The following is a 25308-nucleotide window of genomic DNA, read 5'->3' as shown; positions in this document are numbered from 1 at the left end:
TATATTTTGCCGGACGTAGACGAGGGAAAATTAAAAATAAATAATACATTTTCCCTCGTCATCGTCCGTCGAAATCCCCCCCAACCGGCCCCACCGCCCTACTGCTCATACCTGCACGGCTGCGGCTGTCTGTCCTTTTGATGAACTTTGTCTTCCGAAATTAATTCCCAGGAAATAGGGATTTTAGAAATGTAAACCTGCGCTTTAGTTTTTAAGAATGAGTTACAGCCCACAGATTTGGTACTTGAGGGGTTTCATTGTAAAGTCTGCACTTAGATGTAGGTCAATGTTGTTTTAGATATGCCAAGATTTTCAAATGTGCTTTTAAAGTTTTGTAAATATCTTAAAGGAAACTTTATGTTATTCTTTTATGATTATTTTCCAGTAATTGAATAGAGATTGAAGACTGAACACTTACCTAGTGCTACCAGGTAACTAGATTTCAGTCATTAACCTTGTCAACCATGGCCTCGGTTATGGATATATAAAAACATACAACCATTCTACGTCAGTTGTCTCTGAAACTTCTGCCATCACATATTTCTAAAAGATATAGAATTAAGTCCCAAGTCTTACTCTAAGCCACCATCTGCATGTCGTCCATACACTCTCTATTGGAGTGACTGTGGTCAGAGAAACCGGTTATGGCGTATCTTCCTGATGAAGGATGCAACAGTAAAATTTGTGATAGATTCTTCTCATAAAGCAGGTTCGCTGTCATGTGCCGACCCCTTTCTCAGATTCAACACTAGCACAGAAACTTTGGTTGTGAACGGAGATGGTGGAGAATCTAGTCCGAGCACAGTAAAAGGGATGCTTCAATTGTAGGCGTTCCATAAGTTTTACATGAGGATTGGGTTCTTAGAAAAGTGCTTGGATTCTGGCACCTTAAATGAGGGAAGGTGTAGAGCACCTTTGACATGACATTTCCAAAATCCAAAATCCCGATGCCTACTCATGGGCTCCACGGCTGCATAGAAAATTTAATTATATCAAATAATATTAACATATTACTAAAATGTATGGGAAGAAATTAAATATGAAATTGAAAAATGTGAAACTTTCTGTCAATGTCAAGGAATTTAAAATTGGAGGCTAAAAATTAAGTTGTTGTCCTCATATTGATTTGTGAAAGCAATGTAAGTGCATCAAACAGAATATAGTATTTTTATTTTTGTGAATTAAATCAAATATTTCAGCATTTGTGTATTTATTTGAAGAATGCTTGTTTCCTTTTTCTTTTTTCGTATTTATTTGTGGTTCAAATCATTAAAATTGCTTAGGCCGGAGTCCACAGATTCCAATAATGACTCAATGGGGGCCCTCGGATTCCAGTAATGCTTAAGTGGGGGTCCACAGCAGTGAAAAGTTCAAGAACCCTGCACCGAATGATCTTCCAGTGGGAATAGATCCTGCCTTAATGGCTCAAACACCCGAATCAGATCATATTACCCAGAGCCATAGCTCAGCACTGAGCTGTGACTCTGAGGTGCCTGAGCCTGCTGGTTAAAGTGAATAGCCAGCCACAATGCGACTAAAGTTGAAAATCTAGGTGACGTGACTTGAGTCGAGCAATAATGTGTTCTAAGCATTGTGTGGCCTTGGGAAGTAACACTGACAGAGACTTTGACACAAATGACCAATAGGCTCTAGGCAAGCCGAAGAAGTATCTATGATATTTTTTTTTAGATGTGCTCAGTTGATTCTTTGCTGGCTTACATTATAAAAAGTGAAAATAGTAGCCAGATCTATGACTTATTTAATAAATCTGTCCTGATATTTAACTCTATTGAATAGCTTGCATGAGGCATGCATTCTCTGAGGCTGACTGTCTGTGCCAAACAGGTCAGACTGGTAGTGGTGATATTAGGCTTTCCTTAATCAAAGGAAAGACAAGCATGCAGGAGACACACTAGCTGAATTTAAGATCGATTATTCCAGGAAAACATTGATAAAGTTAAGTTAAAATGTCCTTAATCTGGGGGCGTGGCTTACGCGCTTAAGCAAGATGGCGGTGATCTGCTAAGCTCTGTTCCTTCACGGAGCAAATAAAGTGATTTTTGGCCTCCTTCAGAGCTCGTTTCAAGCTCCCCAGGCTGGGCTTACCTTCCGCTGTGTGTGGCACTTATGTGAACCAACAGTGAGCCTCAACTCGTCTTTTCTTCTAATTATCACTTAGCCAACGCCGCTCCACAGGTACGAACGGCTGCATTTTGTCTGCGCGGCATTCACAAACGCATTTCCTGTGATTCCTGAGGCAGCCTTCTTTGCTTGGCGGAGCTCTCCTCTCTTCTCATTTTATTGAATGAAACACATGAGAAGCTTCAGAGGAATAGTGCATACAGATTTGGATATTCTGACTCATTACTGACAAGTTGACTTCTCCAAGAATTACTCCAATCCCTACTATTGTCAGGAATATTATGAGTGCATTTCAATAATATTATTGAATACCTCTTTGCCAGATGGAACAAAAATGTTATGAGGAAAACAAGGTGTGCTGCTGTCCCCATTCTTCATTTTCCCCATTTCCCTACATCGTTCACTGAGATATCCTGCGTATTTACGGATAATGGCAAAGTTTTGTTAGCACACTTTTCACAATATCTTTCGCCTAATATCCTGTATGCCATTTAATACTTTGGTATTTTTCAAATGAGTCATTGTCTCCAATGCTGCCTAATGACCTTATAATTTACACTAAAATATGTATAAATTCTTTTTTTTATATCTCATAATGGCATTACTATCTGGTCTCACTAGTCTACATGAATTTTATGTATGAGGGGATGTGTGAAAATATACACATGCCCTTGAGATGTTACTTTAAAAGATATCTCACATCCCGCTTCCCTTACATATTTGCTAATCTGTGGGTACCTTTATTACTCTATATGCCTACTATGCTTTTATACTCATACTACCTGGGATTTGACCGTGGTGTCTACCAACTACAGTGTCTGAACCTGTTTACAACTCTCTAACATTGGTCACTTGATGTTTGGCAAGGCTTTCTGCTATTAAAAGACTTCCTCGTCGACAGGATCATATTGTCAAGATGGCCAGCGATCCTATTAATCTTACGAAAAACATCTTTATCTGGCACCAAACCGAAAAGAGTCAAAAAGGACCCTCCATCTCCAGTTCAGTCATCCTCTAATCCAGTCCTGGACTCAATTTTAGACGAATTGCGTGCATTAAAACCATTCATGAATGCCACTAATGAAAAAATACAGTTGATTGAAGATCGTTGGATCAACATAGACGGTAAAATGTTTGAGATGCAACAATGTATAAGTAATCTACAGGATTTGGCCACCAAAGTACCATTGCAGGAACAAGAAATTCATAAACTGAAATTGCATACCGAAGACCTCGAAAATCGCAACCAAAGGAAAAATCTCATATGGCGTACCTGAAAGCACTGAATGTCCTGATCATCTTTCTTTTTTAAAGAAATTTTTGTCCGACCTTCTTAATCTTCCACTCCTCTCAATATCCAACGAGCTCACCGTCTTGGACATCTTCAGACACACTCTAGCAAACCTTGTGGTATTATAATGCTATTTCTAGAATTGACTGACCTAATGCACGTATTAAAAGTTTCTAGAGAAAAAAGTTGTCTTGTCTGGTCTGGACACAATATCTTCATCTCACAAGACCTCTCCAACGCTACAAATGCTAGAGGGAAAGAATTTCTAGCTCTTCGCCCACAATTGAGATCCATGAACATCAGCTATGGCATTCTACATCCTTGTCTTTGCAAAATTACCCACAAAGGTGTCTCTCGCTCATTTAAACATCCATCTAAATTAAGGTTAATCCTGCAATCCATTACAAAGTCACATAGGACACAAATACTCAATGTCATGAAATTGTTAGATAATTATTTTTTCTCGTATTATCCTCTCTCTACTTTCCAATTATGAATTACATGGCCTAAATATCTATACTTTCTACCTCTCCTAATTTCTTTTTTCGTCATTGCTGTTCTTGCTTTTGAGTGTGGACATGCCCAACTCATGTTCTCTTTTTCTCTCGCTTCAGATCTGGTATTATATCCTTGATCTATCTCTTCTTTTTTATCTCTTTTATTATTTTTCTATTATCTCTATCTCTGTATTCTCCCTCCTACTCCCCCTTTTCTTTCCTACCTCTTGTCTCCTACCCTCATACCTACATGAGTGTATATTTGTTTTACTTCCTTATGTGTTTATTATAACTGTCATGTTACCTGATTTTTGACAATCGTTGTCTTTTTGTTTCCATTGATATCCCTGTAATTCGTCATCATTGTGCCTGTAACTCAATTTCCTAAACATCAATATGTTTAATGTTGTTTCCTGGAACAGTCTGGGTCACCCCTTCAAGCGTCAAAAGGTATTTTCTCACCTATCAAAACTTAATTGTCAGATGGCTTTTTTGCAAGAAACTCACTGTAATGATGTTGAATCACTTAAAATCAAAAGTCAATGGGTAGGTCAGGTTGTTTTTTCTCCAGCTGTTAATCGTAAGGGTGGTATTATCATAAGTCTTTGAAAATACAAATTTTATCTCCTGAAAATGATATGAGTGGACGATGGGTAATACTTAATGCCATGGTCCATCATAAACAGCTCACCTTTTTTTAATATTTATGGACCAGTCAAGTTTGACCAAGACTTTTGGCATGCTATTAAACTAAAACTATCCTCAATCACTAATTCCAATATTATTATTGCTGGAGATTTCAACAATTGGCTGGACCCCTTTCCCGATAGGAAATCGGATTGTAAATTCAAACCTGACAAATCTCATGAAGCATTTCAAACTGCTATTGCCTCTAGTAAACTCTTTAATGCCTGGAAAACTTGTAATCCTGACAAACAAGAGTTCACTTTTATTTCAAATGTACATCATACCATGTCTCGTATCAACTACATTTTGATTTCGAAATCCTTCTGAGATTGGCTCAATTTTTATCTCTGATCATGCCCCTGTTTCAGTCAATTTTGATTTATCCCTTGTTATGCCTAAACACGCTAGATGGAGATTCAATAACTCTTTGCTATCTGATCAAACCTACATTTCCGATGCTACTTGCTTTATAAATGAATATTTCCAACTTCATAAATCAAGTGATACTTCTGTACATAACAACTGGGATGCATTTAAAGCCTCTTTTAGAGCATTCACTATCTCCTATACTGCCAAACAGAAAAAAATCATTAAACTCCCAATGTCTTCCCACCCTCAAACTGATCAAGACCCTTGAACACACTTATTATACTCCTGTTCACCTACGAGACCTCATCAAGGCTAAATCTGATTTAAACAAACTAGCTACAATTATTGTCTGTAATATCTTACTCAAAATAAAATCCAAATACCATGGGGGCCAGAACAAAGGAGGTAAAATGTTGGCCAACTATTTAATAGTTAAATCAGAAAGGAAATCCGTTGAACCTATTCGTATTACCCTCAATAACACCGTACTATATTTTGACTCAGACATTGTCAACACATTTCAGTCTTACTGTCACTCATTATATGTAGATGATACTAATTCTCGGGTAAATGATACTCAATAATTTATTGATGGCCTCTTCCCCCTGTTCTATACCAGATGCTATGGCTCTCTTGGAAAAAGATATATCACATTGTCACGAGGGCAGCAGGGATACAACAGGCCAATGGGGCGGCTGGTGGGAAGCCCAGAAACTTTCAACCCCTTTGTTTTCTTCTCGCCAGGAAGACACTTGGCCGGCATCAAGTACGGAGTGCGGAAGACGAAGGACGGTGGAGCAGTGAAGCGGTGGAGAGCCAGAGTCGACAGGAGCAGCCATCCAGCCGGGAGGAAGAGGACCCAAGAAGAGACGGGGAGCAGAAGCCAGGAGGCCAACAGGATAACGTATCCCCGAGCCACGCCCCCGGAGGAGCGTGGCTGACCCAGGTACGGGCAAGATTCTCGGGCTGGGAGGGGAGGCAGGAGAAGCCGGAGGGTTGAGAACGTTACAGCTCACCGCCTCCTCTTGTATATTCTGTAAATAACCCCCCTTCACCACCACTCCTCACATCCTTGCGCCCTCGTTGCCTGTTCACCGGTGCACCAGAGTGCTTCCTCACACCCATCCCTCGTGTGATAAAATAAACGGGACATGATACTGACCCGTGGATTTGTTTCTGTTTCTTTTGGGGTATTCGGAGCACACTCCCTGCCTTGACCAGACGTGTAGGACAGGACGGCTGCAGCCCGGAAGAAGAGGAGGACTCCTCGTGCCATTCTTGTTTTGTTTTGTTGATTTCTTTCACTTGAAAAAACCCACAAGTACTGAGGGGCAAAACTGGCTATCCTCAAAAGACGTGACTATCTAAAAATAAAACCGTCTTTACCCCGACGTAGGGGTACTTCATGTTCTTCCGTCCCCGCTACACACATCAGGACATTTTAGATGCAATTAAATCTCTAAAAATAGCTAAAGCCCCTGGTCCTGATGGTTTCTCTTTTGAACTTATCTCCTCGTTCTCACATATATTTGCCCCTCACTTACACGATCTCTCCACCTCTTTTCTATTACATTCCAAACCTGAAGGCTCCTTTCTTGATGCCCTCATTATAATCATCCCCAAACCTGATAAAGACCACTCCCTTTGTCAAAACTATTGCCAATATCATTAATTAATTATGACTGCAACATTTTTGCTAAAATCCTTGCCTCTAGACTAGAAGATGTTATACCCGTACTTATAAAATCCGACCAATCTGGATTTATCAAGGGCAGACTCACTTCAGATCAATCCTTGAGTAATGACTATGTTTTTTACTATAGAACGTAAAACCATGTTGATCACCTCTTTGAGCCCTCCATAGATCAATCAAATCCATATCATGCATCATATTCAATAAGGCTCGACATATCTTTACTGCTCCTACATAGTGACTCAGATTGGATCTGTCTTTTGATGGAGCCAACAAAACATTGAAATTGCCCCCGATGACATAGGGCGGCAACTCCAATATCAATATTGACTGTAATTTATATATTTAGGTAGGATCGTCCATGTTTGGGCCATAGAATGAGGCACACGTTAAGTCTACGTTCTCAAATGCTAATTGGGCTACCAACCACCTTCCAGTAGAATCTGATTGTGTTTTTTTTATAGAACAAATGTTTAATCAAAAATGCCACACCTCTACTTTGAGACGTCTGATGTGACACACTGAAGCATTTTACCCAAGGAACCTTGGAGAAAATTGCACTACTTTCTATAAAACTCAAATGAGTCTCTTGTAGTATACAGACTTGGGCGGTTGAAAGCTCTAAATACTTAAAGATTAACCTCTGTCTTCGGGGGCACCTTAACCCATTAACATTCCAAGAGATAAAGATGGCCTTTCTATCCCCTAGGCCTTGGTTTCCTACCATTCCCCTGCTCTACCTGCAAAAACTGACTGCCTTGCATGGCGTGATATTCCATACCTAAGGTTGAGATGAGGTTAAATATTTTTATTTTTCCCCACTGCTCCCCACCCTCGTGCCCCCCTTCCCTCCGCTCCAAACCCCAGTGCCCCCATATCCCCACTTCCTATGAGGAACCCTCCCTTCCAATAGGCAAACGCCTATTTGGCCCTCTCTCCCCTGTGGGATAATATAAACGTTTCTAGATTAACTGAATTTCTGCTAGAAGCATAGTATATGGTGCAAAATGAAAAAAACATCCCCATGATCCTACTTCCCTCCCCTCTCGTCTCTGATCTTTACTATGAGAGCGTCTGCCTCCTCGCCAGTTTTAATCTGGTATATGTGATTGTTCCCCATCACCCGAAGCAGTGCTGGAAACTTCAACTGAGCCTTGGCCCTAATACTGTTCAGCTCTTCCAACCTTTTCCCCAACTCCCACTGCCTAGTTGCTGTCGTGTGTGAGATATCTGATCTAATTTGAAAAGTGAAAGGATTGGAGCTATTGAAAAGTATGGAGCCTTCTTTCAGAGCGGAAGACAAGATCTGCTCCTTCACAGAATACGTTAGAAAATTAACTAAGATCTTTCTGGGTTTCTGTTTCGCGGGGCTCCTTCTAAAGGGATCGCGATGCACCCTCTGGATTTCATGTACAAGATCTACTTCTGGTGAACTCTTTAGCACTGTACCGTTCAAGAGAGATATTACGAACCCCTTGATTTCAGACCCCTCCAAAGCTTCCGGAACATTCTAGAGTTTCAAATTGTTCCGCCGCGAATGATTTTCCAGATGCTCAAGATCTTCTTTTAGTTCTTTATTCTGAGTAGACAGCTTGATTACCTCCACTTCAGTAGCACGCATAGATTCCTTAATTTCAGGGATTTCCATCTCGATTGCCTCAGTTCTTAGGGTGACCTCATCCAGTCTCTTAGCTAGCGCTTCGCATGATGCTTGAATTGCTGCCTGATTGGCCTCAGAAGTTAAAAATCTGTTAGGCATCTCCTCTTGGTTGGCCTCAGACACCGTAAATCTGCTGGTGATTTCATCCTTCATAGCAAGAAGTATATCCGCCAGTGAGCGTGAGGTTGTACCAGATTTATCTGTTATGTCCTCCGCATCTACATTCTTAGTAATAACAGAGCTATGTGCTATATCAGGTTGTGCTGCGTTAGGAGCATTGGTGGCTTTTATTGGTTCCATAGTGACATTATCTGTTTCATCGGCCACCAGTGCTGAATATCTATTTACCAGGCTAACTACTGGATGCTTCGTGACCTCCACCAAATCTGATGGCATATCTGAGCTCCCTTCTTTAGCAATTTTCGACATAATAGGGGCCCCCAAGGAATACCCCTGGTTCAATATTCCTGTGGCGTTAACTACAGGGATAGACTGGGAAGAGCAAGTAGTAGTGGTAGTGGTATACATAACTTTATAGAAGGTTTTAAGCGAAGGGGTTACTTTTATTTTAGGGGGAACCCCCTTTTTACCTTTACCCTTGCCTTTAACGCTTATGCACTCTTCAGAGGTACTCCCCTTAGCTTTGCCCCGTCTTACACAAGCCCTTACTTCAGAGACTGGGGGAGAAATGCGCGAGGGGTAGACAGGCTTTCCTTTAGTTGGATCAAAAACTGCCCTGGCGCGTAATGTATATCTATTTATTCTAAAGTCAGGGTTTTTTTCCTTACTACTGGGGCTAACCACACTACCTACTCCAACACCAAGTGTACCTTCTATATCCATACACCTGGTTGGTACCCTAATAGTCGTTGCCTTTCTTCCTTGTGGTAGATTAAAACCCCCATACTCGAGATACTGCACAACACAATGGGATTGTGCTCCCTTATTATGTTTCCCAGGGCTGATATCCTCACTGGACGGAAAAGAAAGAGAGTGCCGACTCCCTACCTTAATGTCGGCGTCCGCTTTACAGTCTACTCCCTTCACACTCGTCTTTGTAATCCCCCATACTGGCTTGAGCGAGCTAATGCTCCCACTAGCTCTCCCTCCTGCGACCCGGAACAGAAGCAGAGTGGAGTCGCGCCTCTTCCGCGTTCGGGCAGCCTCCTCCCAGCGCCAACGTCGGCCACAGCAAGCGCCGTCCCGTTCGCTCCTCTCACCGCCCGCTCTGAAAATCCGCGGGGAGCCAAGAGAAGCCCAGTTCAACTCCAGGGACATGCCCAGCAAGGATCCAGCGGTATTTGGAGATGGGGGGGGGGGGGGTAGAATCTAAAAGGGATGCACCGTTTTGCACATTTTGTTTATTCTAAAAACTAGCAGAAAGTCATAGACCCACAGGGGAGCTGGGCCGCGACCGTTTAGCTGGCGGCCGCCATGTTCCTCCGAGAAGACTATTTTTATGTCCTTCAACTTGTTTCTCATAATTCTGTTATACTCTTCAACATTTTACAGGAACGTTACGATTTACCTTCCTCTTGTTTATCTCAATATTCCCAACTGTCACAAGAACTCCAAGTATTTTTATCAAAAAACATTTTCCACCCACTGTCATTCCATTTTCCCCCTTGACTCCTTTGTATAATATTTCTCCTGATTCTAACTTGAAAGCCTCCCTTTTATATAAACTCCTATCTACTCCTAATTCTGAAAGACCAAAAACATCTATTGAATAGGCTTGGGAATTAGAACTTTTGCTGACACTTTCGATTCAAGGATGGGACAAACTATGGCACAACGTTTTTAACACCTCTAAAGCTGCTAATGTCAGACAATCGCTATTTGTCTTATATAATAGAGCACCTCGGACACCTGTATTTATACGTAAAATTAACCCTTCCTACTCTCCTCTACGCTGGTCACGTCTTCTACTCTATTTACTCTATAATTGTCCTAATGTTTTTACATTTTGGAAATCCGTATGGTCCAAATGCTCTAAGATATTTCCTTTTTGTATTCCATTATCAGTTCAAAATGTTTTCCTTGGATCCATGTCTGCTGATTTTCATGATACTATGTTGAAGTTGAAATGACTTGACCTCTTCATAGCTTTTTGCATTTGAAGGTATTCTCACTTGCTGGAAAGATAACTCTAAAATATGCATGCTAACATGGTGGAACTTTATTTGTGACAAACATAGAATTTCTACTGTTTCAACTTCTTCAATACCTCAAAAAATCAAGTCTGACTTACTTTGGTTACCCTTTACTACTTTCCTATCTACACACTCATCCTTACACTAATACCTAATTATCTTTATTCTTTCCCTTTTCTTCGTTTCCTCTACCCCCTTCCCTCCCATTTCTTTTCCTTCTTTCTCTTTCCTTTTTTTCTTTCTTTCTTTCTCTTTCCTTTTTTTCTTTCTTTCTTTCTCTTTCTTTCTTTCTTTCTTTCTTCTCAAAAATTATATAAATAACTAATAATAAATAGGTATCTAGATTTCTTCTTTTAATTCCCCGAATAAGGTTGTATTTTACTCGTTATATTTCTCTTTTTAAAATGTTATTTCTCTTCCTTATGATGCTTGTAAAACTTGGTACTTTCTCATTTACTCAATAAAAATTATTTACCTCAAGCAGGGTGGACCAACATCTAGTGTTTCGTTTTTAACTGACAAAATAGATTGTCAATTCAGGTTTTTAAGAGTTGTCTATTGAAGGTCTCTGCTGACACAAAGCCCCAGACTTTTAATACAAATCTTTAGAACATCTGTGGTGCAAGGGGAATTGTCAAGAACGAGTATGATAGTAAAAGTTAAGAATAATAAAAATAGAAGGCAGACAATCTCACCTGGCAGGAGTCCTTTCCTCCTCTTGCAGAGCCTGCACATATCATGGTGTCCTGAACAATGATGGTGTTACTTGACACACCCGAATTGACGTGGTACATTGTGTCACAGCTCTGGGCATTGATCAGCGGCAACTCAACTTCCTGGAGGGTTTGCGGGAATGGAAGTGGCACTGTTTATCAGAAAGTAAAAAACATTAGGAGTTGACATGAATACATTAACCAGGTAATTAATACTGAATACCACCTCCAATAAAGCAGTTATTAATGGTAACCATTTGACACACTTCACCACATTTATAATTCTCTTTCGAGACATACCAAGCTCTTTTGTAAAGCCTGAACTGGATGGCCTGCCTGCTCAAACTTTGAGAAAGACCAGGCACACAGGTCTTTAATGAGCTCAGCATAGATGAACCCTTAGGCCTTTTTTTGCTGACAATTTGACTGAGTCTCCTGGAGAAACTGTAGACTGGCTGAGTTTGGAGTCAACAAAGCACTAATCGATAAACTGCTAAAGGCAATATTTTCAAAGAGGGTTTCCATATGGTTACAAAAGGTCCTCTGACCACGAAGATTCTACTATGCAATTCCTACTACGCATGTACATTGCTATAATAAATGTTTTTTCAATTAATAAATTGTAATTAAAATTGTAACCATATATTTGCATCTATCAGTAAGCTTGTTTTTTTAAGGATTACGTTGTACTAATATGCCACCTGCCAACTGCAAATGAACTGTCTTATCCATAAATAAATACATTATAGACAGAACATCCCACATACATTCAACACTGCTCTGGCATTCCCTATAATGCCTATCTTGTTGGTCTCTCAACTGCACTTGCCAAGAGGACACACCAAGCACAGACATGCACAACACTCTGCATATGGCCCACCTCTAATCACCGGGCAAAAGGGCACGTAACCTGCTGAAGACATGCATAAACATCTAGGGTCAAATCTATGAAAGGGGCTGTGTACCACTTGCATCACGCATCGTGGTGCAAGTGCGACACAAAACCAAAATGTGATTTATGAAGCCACACAAGGCCACCTTGTGTAGCCCTGAGTTGCTTCATAGATCTGGATTAACGCAACACAACACAAATCACTGCGTTGCGATACTGAGCACTGGGGAGGCATTCCATGGGCATTGCATGGGTGTTCCCATGCAACTCTCATAGTTTTTGACGTATTTCCAGATTTACCAAAAGTGGTAGACCTGGGAATGCACCAACAAGATACGCCTTCTCAGGGAAGGGGTAACAAGGAGAAATATCTTTATTTTTCCTTGTTAATTCTCCTTTCTATGGATGCTGCATTCTGCATCACACATAGAATGAGGAATATGTCTCGCAGGATTATTAGGTTCCTGCATTGGCGCTAGGGAGCCAAAACGGCGCCAGGGCAGGGACAAAGGCAGGAATGCACGGTATTCTTGTACATGCAACACATTCCTTCCCTTTCCCTTCCAGTCAGCACAGCAAGGTGACTTGCTGCACAACTTTTTTTCATAAATACGGCCCCTGGTAAATGCCCTCTCGCGGACCTTTTACACATCAAAATAGCACACCAAGAGCTCATTGAACATGACGTTCATCTAGGCCAAATAGCTACTTTTCATCATGTCAAGGGTAAGAAAGAACAAAATACAAACATATAGTCAAAATAGTGTAGTCCTTTCACCTTTTACAGTTTTTTTGACAAACTGATTCTTTTTGTTTTTAGTTAAAAACAACTCACTACAACACAAATGATCCATGATGGTCACAGCATAGTAAACACATACATAATCAACTAAGCAAGAACTGTAATCCAAAATGATCCCACCATTTCCCCCAAATCTTATGATGTTTATTGAGGTAGTCCCACGCTGCGTAAATGGGCTCCTCTATTTTTGCGCACCAGTCCATAGCCATACACCAAGCCTCTAAGGCCAGAGCAGTGGCCGAGTTCCAGTTACTGGCAATATACCTTTTGGCTAACAATTTCTGAATTTTTACAAGGTATCTGTTTCACCGCTTCTCACTAGGATCCTCTAGAAGACCCAGGAGCGCTATGTGAGATGAACACTCCACTGGCTGACCCAATACACAACCAGAACCCCAAAAACTAAGGCCCATTAGCGATTGAGCAGCCTCATCATTGCAGAGAGGTCAAGCACAAGATGGGAGCCGACCCGCCCTCCAGAGCTGCAAAGGGGTTAAGAAATTCACTCGTATCATGTGGAGCCTGGAGTATATTGTAACTCTCTTGGTGCCATGAGTGACTCCCTCCATTCCATATCATCTAGGTTGTCGACCGAGTATACCCAACACACCCACAGAGGGGAGAATAGCTTTAGGTAATTGAGAACCAGGGATCTGTGTATACCAGGAAATACCGGCCTGCTCCAGGGGGCCCATAAGCACCCTGGCTCCGAGTGGACTAAACTTGAGTGCCTCCTCAATGGACGTACAATGCGAAAGCAAGGTGTGACGGAGCTGCAGTAATTTCTAAAACTGTAACCGGTGTGGCTGTAAGTCATTTTTCAGGTCCAGAAAGAACCGCATATGAGACCCTTGCCACACATCACCTAGTCAAGAAATACCAATAAGGTCCCCCATTCCTAAACCTTGTCAAATTGACCACCTGGCAAAGCCAGTTGCCATTCCAGAGGGGGAAGGGGGGTCTGGAATGTAAGTCTCCCATCCCAGCCAGTCTATTCCAGCGCAGACTGCCACACCTCAAATGCCACCATTGAGGTTGGGGGAGACAAGGGCCAGGTGAGTCATATAGTCGGTCCATGATGGTCTCCCACATTATACATTTTCTGCCTGTAAGACCGGTCAGTTCGGCTGCCATGGAGCCACTCATTCAGGATCTTCGCACCCCTCTACGCACCCCCGTACGCGGCTCCGCTGTGCATTCACAGCAGAGCCGCGTACAGGGCAGGAAGGAGTGAATCTCTCCTCCAGATCGTAGCAGTTTGGTACGACAACCCATAAGTTAAGAGGCTCATGAGACATTTCAGATGGTCTAGACAAGTTTTGCAAGTGGCAGAAACCATTGACTTTCAAGTTGTAGGTACATTTAGCCTGCCCTTTTCTATATTTATCAATTTTTTTGTAAACATACGTGAGTAGGGTAGGGGTTTTGTGCACCCCGTCCTGAAGAAGGAGTTTACACTCCGAAACATGTCGACGTACACAGGAGGTAATGCCCATTATATTGCATAAATACCTAACTTCACGTTTTTAGTAGTACCAGCCCGGGGGCCCATTAAAAATTATTTTTTGTCTACCCCACAAGCCAGGTCCTTTTTAATCTTTACTATCACTCACTTGATAACCCCACCACTCAGGCACATTATATTTTTTTGAAACCCTCACATGCACCACACATACATACAAATGTAAGTGCTCCGGCGTAGCCGTGGGTTGCAACACGCTGCATCCCGTAGAGGGGTGAGAAGACCCCTATGATGAAGCATGACACCAAGGGTCCTTTTGGTGTGTGAGGGGTATTTTACACACACTGTGTGCTCCCCACCACTGTAGGGAACACTCTCCATTCAAAGTTGGATTCTTACTGTTTATGCATGTACTGATAGGGAGAACGAATCCAATAAACTCTCTCACTCCCCCTTATTGTTACTTTCACGCCACTCATTCAGGACCACAAGTTGGGAGGTCCAGTAGTGTAATGCTACAGGCATTTATACATTGTGAGATCATGTATTGACAATTGGCTCCCTTTTACTCTAACTACATCTGTGATTACGGTTTCATCTTGTGTCTGTCTGACCCTGTCTTTCAGCTACGAACACAGGCAGGCTCAGGTTACTTGCACACTTACAGATTGTTTATGTTTCTCACTTCACTGAGCGAGAAAGATAAGCTGTTAGAACAGATGTTTGGGATGCCTACAGTGTCAAAGCATGAGAATGTGAAGAATTCTACCTCAGCTCTCATCGGAGCCAGGCCAGCTCAGTTGAGTGACCTCAGCGCAGAGAATGTAGCAAGCACCTACAGTGCAGATGAACGGAAGCAGAGCTTCTAGAAATCTCTCTCCATGTTAGTAAGAGTATAAAGATGAAGACCTCTTAGCACTTTGGCATAAACTCTCCTGGGAGCAGATGCGCTGCTCAGGGCATTTGTGCCTAGTTGAGACCCTCCTGCCTAAGACTGTCAATGGATTCCCTAGTCATGCTGGCAAGGATGATGCTAAACAGACAGCCGGTGAAGTATTCCAAGTTCTAATTACTTATTATGGTGTAAATGCATTTATTCTTGTGTATATACATTCACTTTATTCATTATGTTTACATGTTGATTATTGACATTTGATATATGGGAATGAGTTCAATAAATATTTACATTTACTTGACACATGGTTGTTGAGCTTTGTTTATGTAGTATTTGGGTATTCTAAAGTGTGTAGAGTCCTATTTTGATTAGTGTTCACGTTGTGACCTGGAATTTTGAAGTCTTGCTCAGGTGTTCCGAAGAAAAAGCAAGACAGCCACCAGGCCCCTGTCAAAGGACGATTGTACACATTTCCCGAAAGCGATGTGCAGTACTTGGTTGGCCCATAAAAAGGAGCGCACTGTCGCCTGTGTGCTGATGAACCAGTGTTTGGGGAGAGGATAAAGAAATTCCTGCACATATAAGAAGTGTAGCAAATGATACACAATTGATGGACGGAATGCAGAACAATTCAAAACATTCACCCCCAGCCCTATCCTGGCTGAAGAGGGGTGAAACCCCGAACCGGTCCTAGGATGCTTGTTTCCAGTCCAGGGAGGACCTGGCCTGGCAGTTCAGGCTGGACTGTTCCCATTGGGCGCAGGGTCAAGACTGATTTGCATATGGCTGGGTCCAAACTGGAATGGGATGGTGAGCAAAAAAACTATGGATTTAGACCCAGATCTCTGTACTGGGGTGAATGTATGACATTGTTCTGTATTCTATCCATCAATAGTTCTTTCTGCATATAAGAAGTGTGGTCCAACCATCATCTTGTACAGGGCCACTCTCCCTAGGATGTTGAGAGGCAAGAAAGTCCACCTCTCCGTGTTCTTCTTTATTTTGTTGACCACTGGCATCAGGTTCAGGAACCAGGCATGTGTGAGGAGGAGGGAGATGTAAATGCAGAGATATAGAAAAACTCAATCTGCTTATGGGCACGCATGCCCACCAGTCCTGGCCCCAAAGGGTACAGGTGAGCGGGACCAGGAAGGATTTAAAGTGGTTGCCGGAAACCTGCCTGTATAGATCCATCATATGAAGCCACTTAGGGCCCACGACCAGTGGGTCAGAGAGGAAGAGCCTGACATTGTGCGCTTATAAATAAATGCTATCCTCCTCCAGGCTTTCACCCCATCGAAACCTATGGACCTACAGATCACACTGACTCACTTTGCCAAAGGTTCTATTGTGTGGGGATAGGGGGTATCCTTGTCTGTGCCCCACAGAATTGGGAAGGCCCATGATAGGAGCTCGTTCACCCGTACCAGAGCCTTAGTGCCAGCATATAGTGTCTGAACATAGAAGAAATGGGTCCCAAAGTCCAAGCAACAAAGGGCACCCTATAGGAGATGCCAGTCAAGGGAATCAAATGCTTTCCCAAAGTCAATGAGGGGAACGGCATTAAACCCCAGGAGCTGATGACAGTAGGTTATGGACGCCTGCATTCTGCGAATGCCGTACCTCGTACTGGGATGGGGCATAAACCCGCATTGGTCCGGGTTGATTATCTTGTGTATGACATTAGTAAGGTTATTAGCCAAAACCATGTGTATACTTTAAGCTCGCTGTTGATAAGGGAGATTGGGCGATAGGATGTGCAGTCATCAGGGGGGGAGAGGCCCTGCCTTATGTAGGACCACTATGGACGTATCATTCAGTTTGTCAGGAGAATGGCTGTTTGGTATGGCTTTATCGTAAAGAGTCAATAATTGAGTTAGCAACGATTTCCAGAGTTTCCGGTCGTACTCTACCAGGAAACCATCTGGGCCTGGCATCTTGCCAAGGTTCGCATCTGTGAGGGCTGCATTAATCTCTTTGGGAGTTATGGGTTCATCCAGGTCTCTCGCTTCTGACACTGATAGAGTGGACAGCGGTAGGTCTGCTATTAGAGGGGAAGAAGACTTGGGCAGTAGTCTTGGGTGTTTTGCGTATTGAGTGCAGTAGTAGTACGCAAACCGGAAGTAATTTCCCGGAACTCTAATACCCTTCCCCTCTCAGGGTCCACAATGCTAGAAACCACCCTGTCAGCCAAGCTGTGGGTCAACAGCCAGGTTAATAGTTTTTCTGACTTGTTTCCTCATCCGTATACTCTACTTTTGGAGGCAATCCCAAACAGCCTGGTCTCGTGGAGGCGCAGTTGTCTCAGGGACAGTCTATCAAGTGCTGTTTGATGAGATTCAGTTTCGTCTCCCTCCTAATGCTCCTCTCCGAGAGGGATTTGGACCTCTAGCCCATTAATCTGCAACAGTTTTTACCTGTCCCAGGCCTGAAAGATGGTTTGTGCGATACCCTTCATGTAAGCTTTGCCAGCCGCCCAGAGAGTCCCCAGGGACTCCAAGAAACTCACATTCAGAGTCAAGAAAGCATCAAGTTCCTGTGAGAGGAAGTCAACAGCATCACTGTCAGTGAGGCTCCACGCATTGAGTCGCCAAATGGGACATTCCTCAATCCTCCACCGCCTATCTGGACAATCACTGCGGAATGGTCTGGTATCCCCCTGAGAAGGATGACCGATGCTGTGGTGTGGGTTAAGTCAGAGGCAGGAATAAAGAGGAGGTCGATTCGGTGCATGGCAGAGGTGTGAGTAAATGCTTGTATGTGAGGATTACAGGTGCGCCAGGCATCTCAGAGTCCAAGGTTGGACATCCAGTTGGCCATATGCGAGTCCACTAAATGGGAGCATTATAGCTCCCTGGAGCTGTATTTGGATGGGGACATCACCATGTTAAAGTCTCCTCCCACCACCCTGATGCCCCTGGGAAGCCCTGTCAACATGGTCCTCACTGCGTCTAGCGTGGGACTAGGCATCTGAGGAGAACATAAACACTGACTAGATTGTAGACCTGCACCGCAATGGCTCTCTCTACCATGACATATCTTCCCTGTGGATCCACTGCACTGCAGGAGATCACCTTGGGCAGACGCTTGTGAGTTAAAATGGCCAACCCACGAGAGCCCTTAGTCTACCCATACTGAGCTAGGAAGGGACATCGGTGCTCAGAAGATGAGTTTCTTGTAGCAAGAAAATGTCTGTGGCATGATATTTCGCAAAGCCCAGCACAGTCTCCCACTTTATGAGGTAATTTATGTAACTGACATTCCACGTCATACTTTAAGGGCCATACGGACGCATGGTGTGTCTGGGGGCTGCAGTGTTCCTTCCACATGCTAGGATCAGATAAAAGGTAGTTAAATACATTTTTGAGTAACTGTTTGGTTTGCACTGGAGTTTATAATATTTTATGGTTGGCATACACTCTTTTTATTGGAATGTAATTTGGGGATGTCCGTGCTTAAGTAGTTTAGGTTGTTCATGTATTGCTTGCACCTTATGGTATTTCACATTTTAGTAGTGGATTTTAATTTAGACCTAGTTGGTGATGACTTTCTCTCTTTTTTTACTGTAAACTTGGTATGCATGATGGACTAATTCTTCTTTTTTGTAGTTTGTCCATTGCTTAATTATATTGGGCCTGCCTTTGGTTTGGGTCCTTTCTTCTTGGTACCCCTATATTTACATATATTGTCATTTATTTGTTTTCAGATAAAATCTAGATTAAACCCGATGGTTGCTCTCAATAATGAGATATGTCCTGATGATGACCTAACAAATCACTAAGGTTGAAACACCATTGACGTTCCCCCTTGGCAAAACAAGAGGAAGCAATTATTGCATTATTTTCTTGTTATAATACAGACAAATATTTGGATCTTAGTCCTCCGCCATTGTGTTTGTTTTTTGTTTCAACTGTGATTTGTTTTTTTACGTTGGTTGAGTGTAACCTTGCACCCACCAGTTTTTTAGATTGGATTTTGTATTGTTTTGTTTTACAAAGAATAATTTAAATAACAAAAAGACTTTTCTACAATAAAATCTATTGTAGCTACCATGTTTTTTGTTTTTTTGTTTTAATTGCTGATTTGAATTACACATTTTTGTTTTGATCATATTGTATCAGTTGTTTTCTTTTTAATCGTGTCCTTGAACCACTGCAGATTTTATATTTTTTACTGTTCCCAGGTTCTGGGAAATAGGGCTGCTGCTGTTTTATGTAATCAGGATAGGATAACAGGACATCAAGATCTCTGCCTGCCTGATGTACAATAAATTGTGGCCAACTGGCCAAACCATCCCAACAAACCCCCCCACGCTTCCTTCCCAAATCTAACCATGTCACCCTGCGATAAAACTCAGAGAGAAGGATCTCGCGCTGCTGGCATGACATGCCTCTGTAGTCCGATGGGTGACCTCTGGGGCACTGCAGTCCCACGCTCAACCACACTTGCCTACTTGGGTCAAGTTCAGGCCAAGAAGACCCTCCACTATAGGGAAACTGGTGTTGTTTGTGGCCTTGCGGCTGTGCACATGTGCAGGGCTTCGCGTGTCCATGGTTGAGCAGGCAGGGAACCCATTGGTATGCGCTCACTGTGCCCCCCCTCTCTGCTTGTAATGTATTGTAATGTAAGGTACACTTGTATAGCGCAACTGTCACCCCAGGGGTGTCCTGGCGCTTAGATTACCAATCAGCGTGTATCAGAACTGAGATAGGCAGCAGTCTAGTCTCTAGGGAACAATCTGGTTTTCAGTTCCTTCCTGAAGCGTGACGAGGTGTTCAGTTGTCTAAGCTCCAGAGGTAATGCATTCCAAAGTCTGGATGCTGTGAAACTGAAAGATCTGCCTCCCATACGGACTTTCTTGACAAGGAGGACACGCACCAGGTTCGCAGAGGAAGAGCGCAGGGATCTAACAGGAGAGTACCATACAAATTTTCTTTGTAGAACTTTAGGCCCAATTTTGTGTATTGCCCTGTAAACAATGCAGAGTGCCTTAAATTGGACTCTTTGCACAATGGGCAGCCAATGTAGGTCCTTAAGGGCCAGGGAGGCCGAGGCTCCACGTGGCCAATTTAATGCCAGCTTAGCCGCCATGATATGTACTCTTCGTAATTTCTTTGTCAAAGAGGCTGGGGCACCTAGAAGTAGTGCATTACAATAATCTATTCTGCTTAGAACAATACTCTGTACCACTGGAGGTCTAACAATAGTGGGTAAAAACGGGAGTATCTTCTGCTTGCTGTGGCTCTATTGGTGAAATCTGTTACTCGTATCTTTGTCCTGGGACTGTGTATCCCAGAGGGGGCATGCTGTCATGTAGGGCACGCTGCTCTGTCACCCACTCCCAAACCGCCTTGGAGTGTCCAAAAAGAAGGATTTGGAGGTGTGAATGGCCAGTAGTCTGATCGGAAAAAGGAGCAAATAATGTAAGTTTGTTTCTCACAGCTTTTGTTTGACTGCCTCAGAAGATTTGCATTACCGCGGTACCAGCCTTGTATAGTCGGGGAAGATGATGATCCTAGAGGACTGGAAACATGTGGAGCCTTTCTTTCTCACAGTATGGAGGATAACATCCCTGTCTTTGCAGTTAAGGATCTTAGTTAATATTGATTGGTTGAGGGAGCACCCCAGGCGGGAGCGCAGACATTAGCGACCTATGGACCTTCTCCACAATGAAACAGGGTGATAACTGTCCTCTGGGATCCAGGATACAATACATCTCTTTGGAAATTTGTCAATGGACGTACCCTTGATGCCCTTGGGGAAGCCCACATTCTCCAAATGTTCCATTCTAAAACTTCCACTCAAAGAAAAGGATAGAACAGTCCACAAACAGGACAGGGAGAGGGAAAGTGGGGCAATGAAGAGAAACCGGAAAGCAAGTTGTGCACTTGCCAAATACTACAATGGTACAGAGCAGATAACATAACTTCAGTAAGTGTACCAGAAGCCGCGTTTGCAGTTTGGTGTAAAAAGGGGTGTGGCCTCGAACCACATCTCTGCAGCACAGCTCTGTGGCACTTACTGGAGGTACTTGGTGGGCTAGTTGGCCACCAGGGACCCCCAGGATTGAAGGGGACCTAATCCCCCAATTTACAACGTGCCAGACGAGAAGATCTTGCAAGCAGATGGGACAGAATCTATGCCACTTGGAGGTGACCAGGAGGCACGGAAGCAATACCCACGGATGTTCGATACTTCAGGAGAGGTGACGGTGCCCTTGTTGCTGTAGATGTGGAGACCAGGCGACGACGTGGAAGACCAGGAGCCGTTCACTAGCTGTCCTACGTTGGGAGTCAAGAACCAGGGGGGTCTGTGTCTGGCAGGAACCCCAACAAGGCTTGGCAGCAGCAACAGAAATGGCAAACAAAGAAGGTGCAGGGTTGGGACCAGCAAGGTCCACGGGACTCACCAAGTGCAGGAGAGTCAGAGCAGGCCTGAGCAAGCAGTGGAGCCCACTGAAGCCACATAAGACCCTCGAGAGTACCCACAGGCCAGCGGCACAGGAGTTGCAGGTGGACCTCTAGCAGCTCACCAAAGATGCAGGCCCACAGTGCAGAGGATGTGGTGAGGACAAATATCATGGTAAGATAAGATGCTGGAGGCTGGAGCTTCTTGTAGCCCGAAGATCTCTGAAGTGCAAAGCCAACAAGCCTTAACAATGGCAAGTCGACGCAGTGTTCCAGCGGTTCCAACGAGGGATAATGGACTCAAACTTGCTGAGAGGACAGATCAGGCATGAGAGAGTTGCAGAACCACCCCATGTGTTTCTGGGCATTTTGAAGTGCATGAGACGACAGGAGAAGCAGAACGGTCAGCTTCCTTGTGGTGTTTACAAATGCAGGGGAGTGACTCCTTCACTCCAAGTGAGATTACTTCGGGTGTCCTTGATACCCACAGGGCTAGAACATAACCTGACTGGAGCACAGGCACAGATGATTAAGAAAGACTTTCAGAATGACGAGACCAGGAGCAGCAGGAGTCTTCCTTGATGCAGTCTTGGTTACCGGCGAAGTTGAACGAAGTCCAAGTGTTCAGACGGTATAAGAGTGACGTAGTTTCAGGATTGAGTCTGTTCCCATGACGAATCTGGAGAGCCACCCACAAGTAAGCCCTTAGGTACCCTAGGGAAAGGGTTGGACAGACTCGGTGTCCCTTCCAGGGGAGGTGCTGGACAAAGGGAGGATACTCCCACGTCCTAGTTTGTCCAATTTGGTGCCAGAGCAGGAGCCAAGGGCTCCCTGAACTGGCTCAAACTGGAGTATGCAAGGAGGTCACCAAATGTGCCCTTCAAAGCAGTCTGGTGGCGCTAGCAGGCAACCCACCCCAGCCCAATACAATAAGTCCTGTCTGGGAGGTGGTCACACCTCCCTGTGACAGGAAACCTATTGTTCTACCTTTCCCTGCTTGAGCTCAGCTCAGCAGCAGGAGAGCAGAATCGTGTCTGTGGTCTGTAGAAGCACTAGCTTTCTGTTAGACCCTGAAAGCCTGGTACCGGGAATACAGAGGGTACCGTAGGGGAGCCCCCTCAGTACATGGGATCCTGCAACCAACACTGGAATTGGTGTTGAAGTAGGATTCCAACATGTTTGATACCAAACATGACTGGTTTCGATGCAGCCAATATATAGTAAGACATCTAAAAATGACTGATGTCCACTATATGTATTAAAATAGCTGACCACTTACAAATCCTAGATAATCGACTCCTGGGTTTGTAGGGGTGTCCTGCTCATGCAGGGGCACCCTCACACTTATAACCAAGCACCCTGCCCTCAGGACTGAAGAGCCTGCCATAAGGGTGCCTTATAGGTTTTAAGTGCAGTGACCTCAGATATAAGGAAACATATCTGTCGTGAGAGGTGCAGTGACTGAGGTCCTGATCAATAGGATCCCAGTCAGACTAGTCAAAAACACAGCAACACCAGGCAAAAAGTGGGGTAACATGCTAAAAGGACCCTACCCTCCTACAATTACCAACTTCCAATCCCTGAGGGTAGGCAGCTCAGGGTTCCCCAATAGCATGCAATGTCTTGTTTTGCTACTACCATGCCCAGGTTGCCAAAAACGAGTTTACTTCTAGGTACGTCTACTCTTGTGGGTACACATAATAGGACGAACATGAGGTCCATCTGTAGGTTGACACCCAGTACCTTATTTAGTTCCTCCACTATATTGTGCCAGTATGAACTGATCTCTGGGCATGGACATATTGTATGTATGAAGGATCCTGCCGCATCGCCACACCTCCCCTCTAGTGGGGCATAATCCTGGAGGTCTTCTACTATTCTTTCTGCTTGCCTGGCATGTTGCAAATGCAGGTATTTAAAATATTGGGCATTGCGTAGATGGTATTCCCTCTGCATGTGGCCTAAGGGAAGCAGTGTACCCTCCTCAATAGGTTCTCCCAATTTGGAGATGCCAACTATGTCGCACTTCCTAAAGCCCTTCAACTTTCCAGATTCCTTTAATCGTGTTCCTATCCACAGGGGCATCACCGGTGACAATCTTTTGTTCCATTTCACTAACCTTTCCACACGGCGATGGTCACCTGAGTCGCGGTCAACAACCTACGTGACCCCAAACCCCCGTATATGAAATGTAGATACAAACTCACCCGAAATTGGGTCCTCTCTAGCGCACATGTTGGGTTGGTTTCCCTAGTCGGTGACCACAAATAAGTGTGCATTTCAATAATAGGCCCAGGTGTTGGGGAGGTAAATAACCTTGTTATATTGGTTCCTTTGTAGTGTTCCCAGTGCCACCCTAGGATGTCTCTCATTCCACAATAGTGCTCGGGTTTCACTGTCGATCCTAGTAAACACATCATCGGGCATCTTACGATAGGTGTTTTGAAGGACATTTAGGAATTTTGGGAGTGACACCATCTTGTACATAGCCACCTGTCCTAATATTAATGGCAGTGTTTTCTATCTTTCTACGTCCTCATTAAAATCATGACTTACCCTACGAATATTGTAATCCAAACTAGTTTTAATGTTAGGGGTCACGTAGATACCCAAATATTCAAATCTCCGCCTGTCAATACATAGCTTTCCTGGACAGCTCTGTTCGTTAAGGGGACCACCCGCATGGTATAGACTGGACTTGTCTCAAATAATTTGGTAAGCTGCATGTGGCCCATAACTGTCAACTATCAGGAATATGGCCTGGAGTGACACAGTTAGTCTGGATACATATAGAAAGATATGGTCTGCATATAACAATATTTGTTCACCACTTAGGTCTTCCTCCGCTAGTATAAATCCCTCTACGCTCGGGTGGGACCTGACTATGATTGCCAGAGCTAATTAAAGGGTGGTAGTGGGCATCCCTGTCTTGTGCCCCACTCTATGGGTATTTCAGTAGACATCTCATTATTCTCTCTGACTCTAGCAACTGGGTTGTTATAGACTATGTCAACCCAGTCAATAAAGTTGGGGCCATACCCAAACTTTACCAATACTTGCCTCAGGAAGGGCCAATGTACAGCATCAAATAACAGGATTATATGGGGGGGGGGGGTCTCTCCTATGCCGGACTGCCTCAATCCAGTTGTATAATCGGTGGAGATTAAATCTAGTAGACCTTTTGGCATGAAGCCCAATTGATCTAGATGTATTAGATCACTGATGACTGTTATCAGTCTGTTAGTCAATATAGTGGCTAGTATTTTGGTCTCAGTGTTAAAGAGGAATATCAGTCAGTAAGAGCTGCATTGCGTTTCTGGACTACCTGGTTTGTGAATCACTACAATAGTGGCACTACGGAGGTCCAAAAGGGAGAGTTTCTGTAGCTTCACCAAACATCTTAAGTAGGTGTGGACCAAGGATCCCAGCGTTGTTTTTAAAACTTTCAGCCTATAAACCATTAGGGCCTGGGGTTTTCCCAGTCTTTAATTGACTAATGGCAGTTAAGACTTCTGATAATACAACCTCTCTCTCTAGAGTATGCATTTCATCTCCCAACAAAGTGGGGACCATGACCTCCACGTAATTCTCTATTTGGGTGGCATCTGCTAAAGGCTGCACCTTATAGTAGGCTGCATATTATCT

The 25308-nt window shown here is 43.6% G+C and overlaps 1 protein-coding gene across 2 annotated transcripts in view; it reads right to left on the bottom strand.

The window, feature by feature from the left end:
- LOC147703583 (uncharacterized) overlaps positions 1–25308 on the bottom strand; it is a 1699045-nt gene that overhangs the window by 44134 nt on the left and 1629603 nt on the right. For both annotated transcript variants that reach the window (XM_086931923.1, XM_086931924.1), the window contains exon 27: positions 11188–11357. In XM_086931923.1, the coding sequence (XP_086788049.1) occupies positions 11188–11357 (170 nt within the window). The remainder of the gene's footprint in view (positions 1–11187; positions 11358–25308) is intronic.

This window comes from Lissotriton vulgaris, chromosome 7 (assembly GCF_964263255.1).
Source record: "Lissotriton vulgaris chromosome 7, aLisVul1.2, whole genome shotgun sequence".
Lineage (NCBI taxonomy): Eukaryota > Metazoa > Chordata > Amphibia > Caudata > Salamandridae > Lissotriton > Lissotriton vulgaris.
The sequence above is the reverse complement of the archived record's forward strand: the minus strand, read 5'-3'. Positions and strand labels throughout refer to the sequence as shown.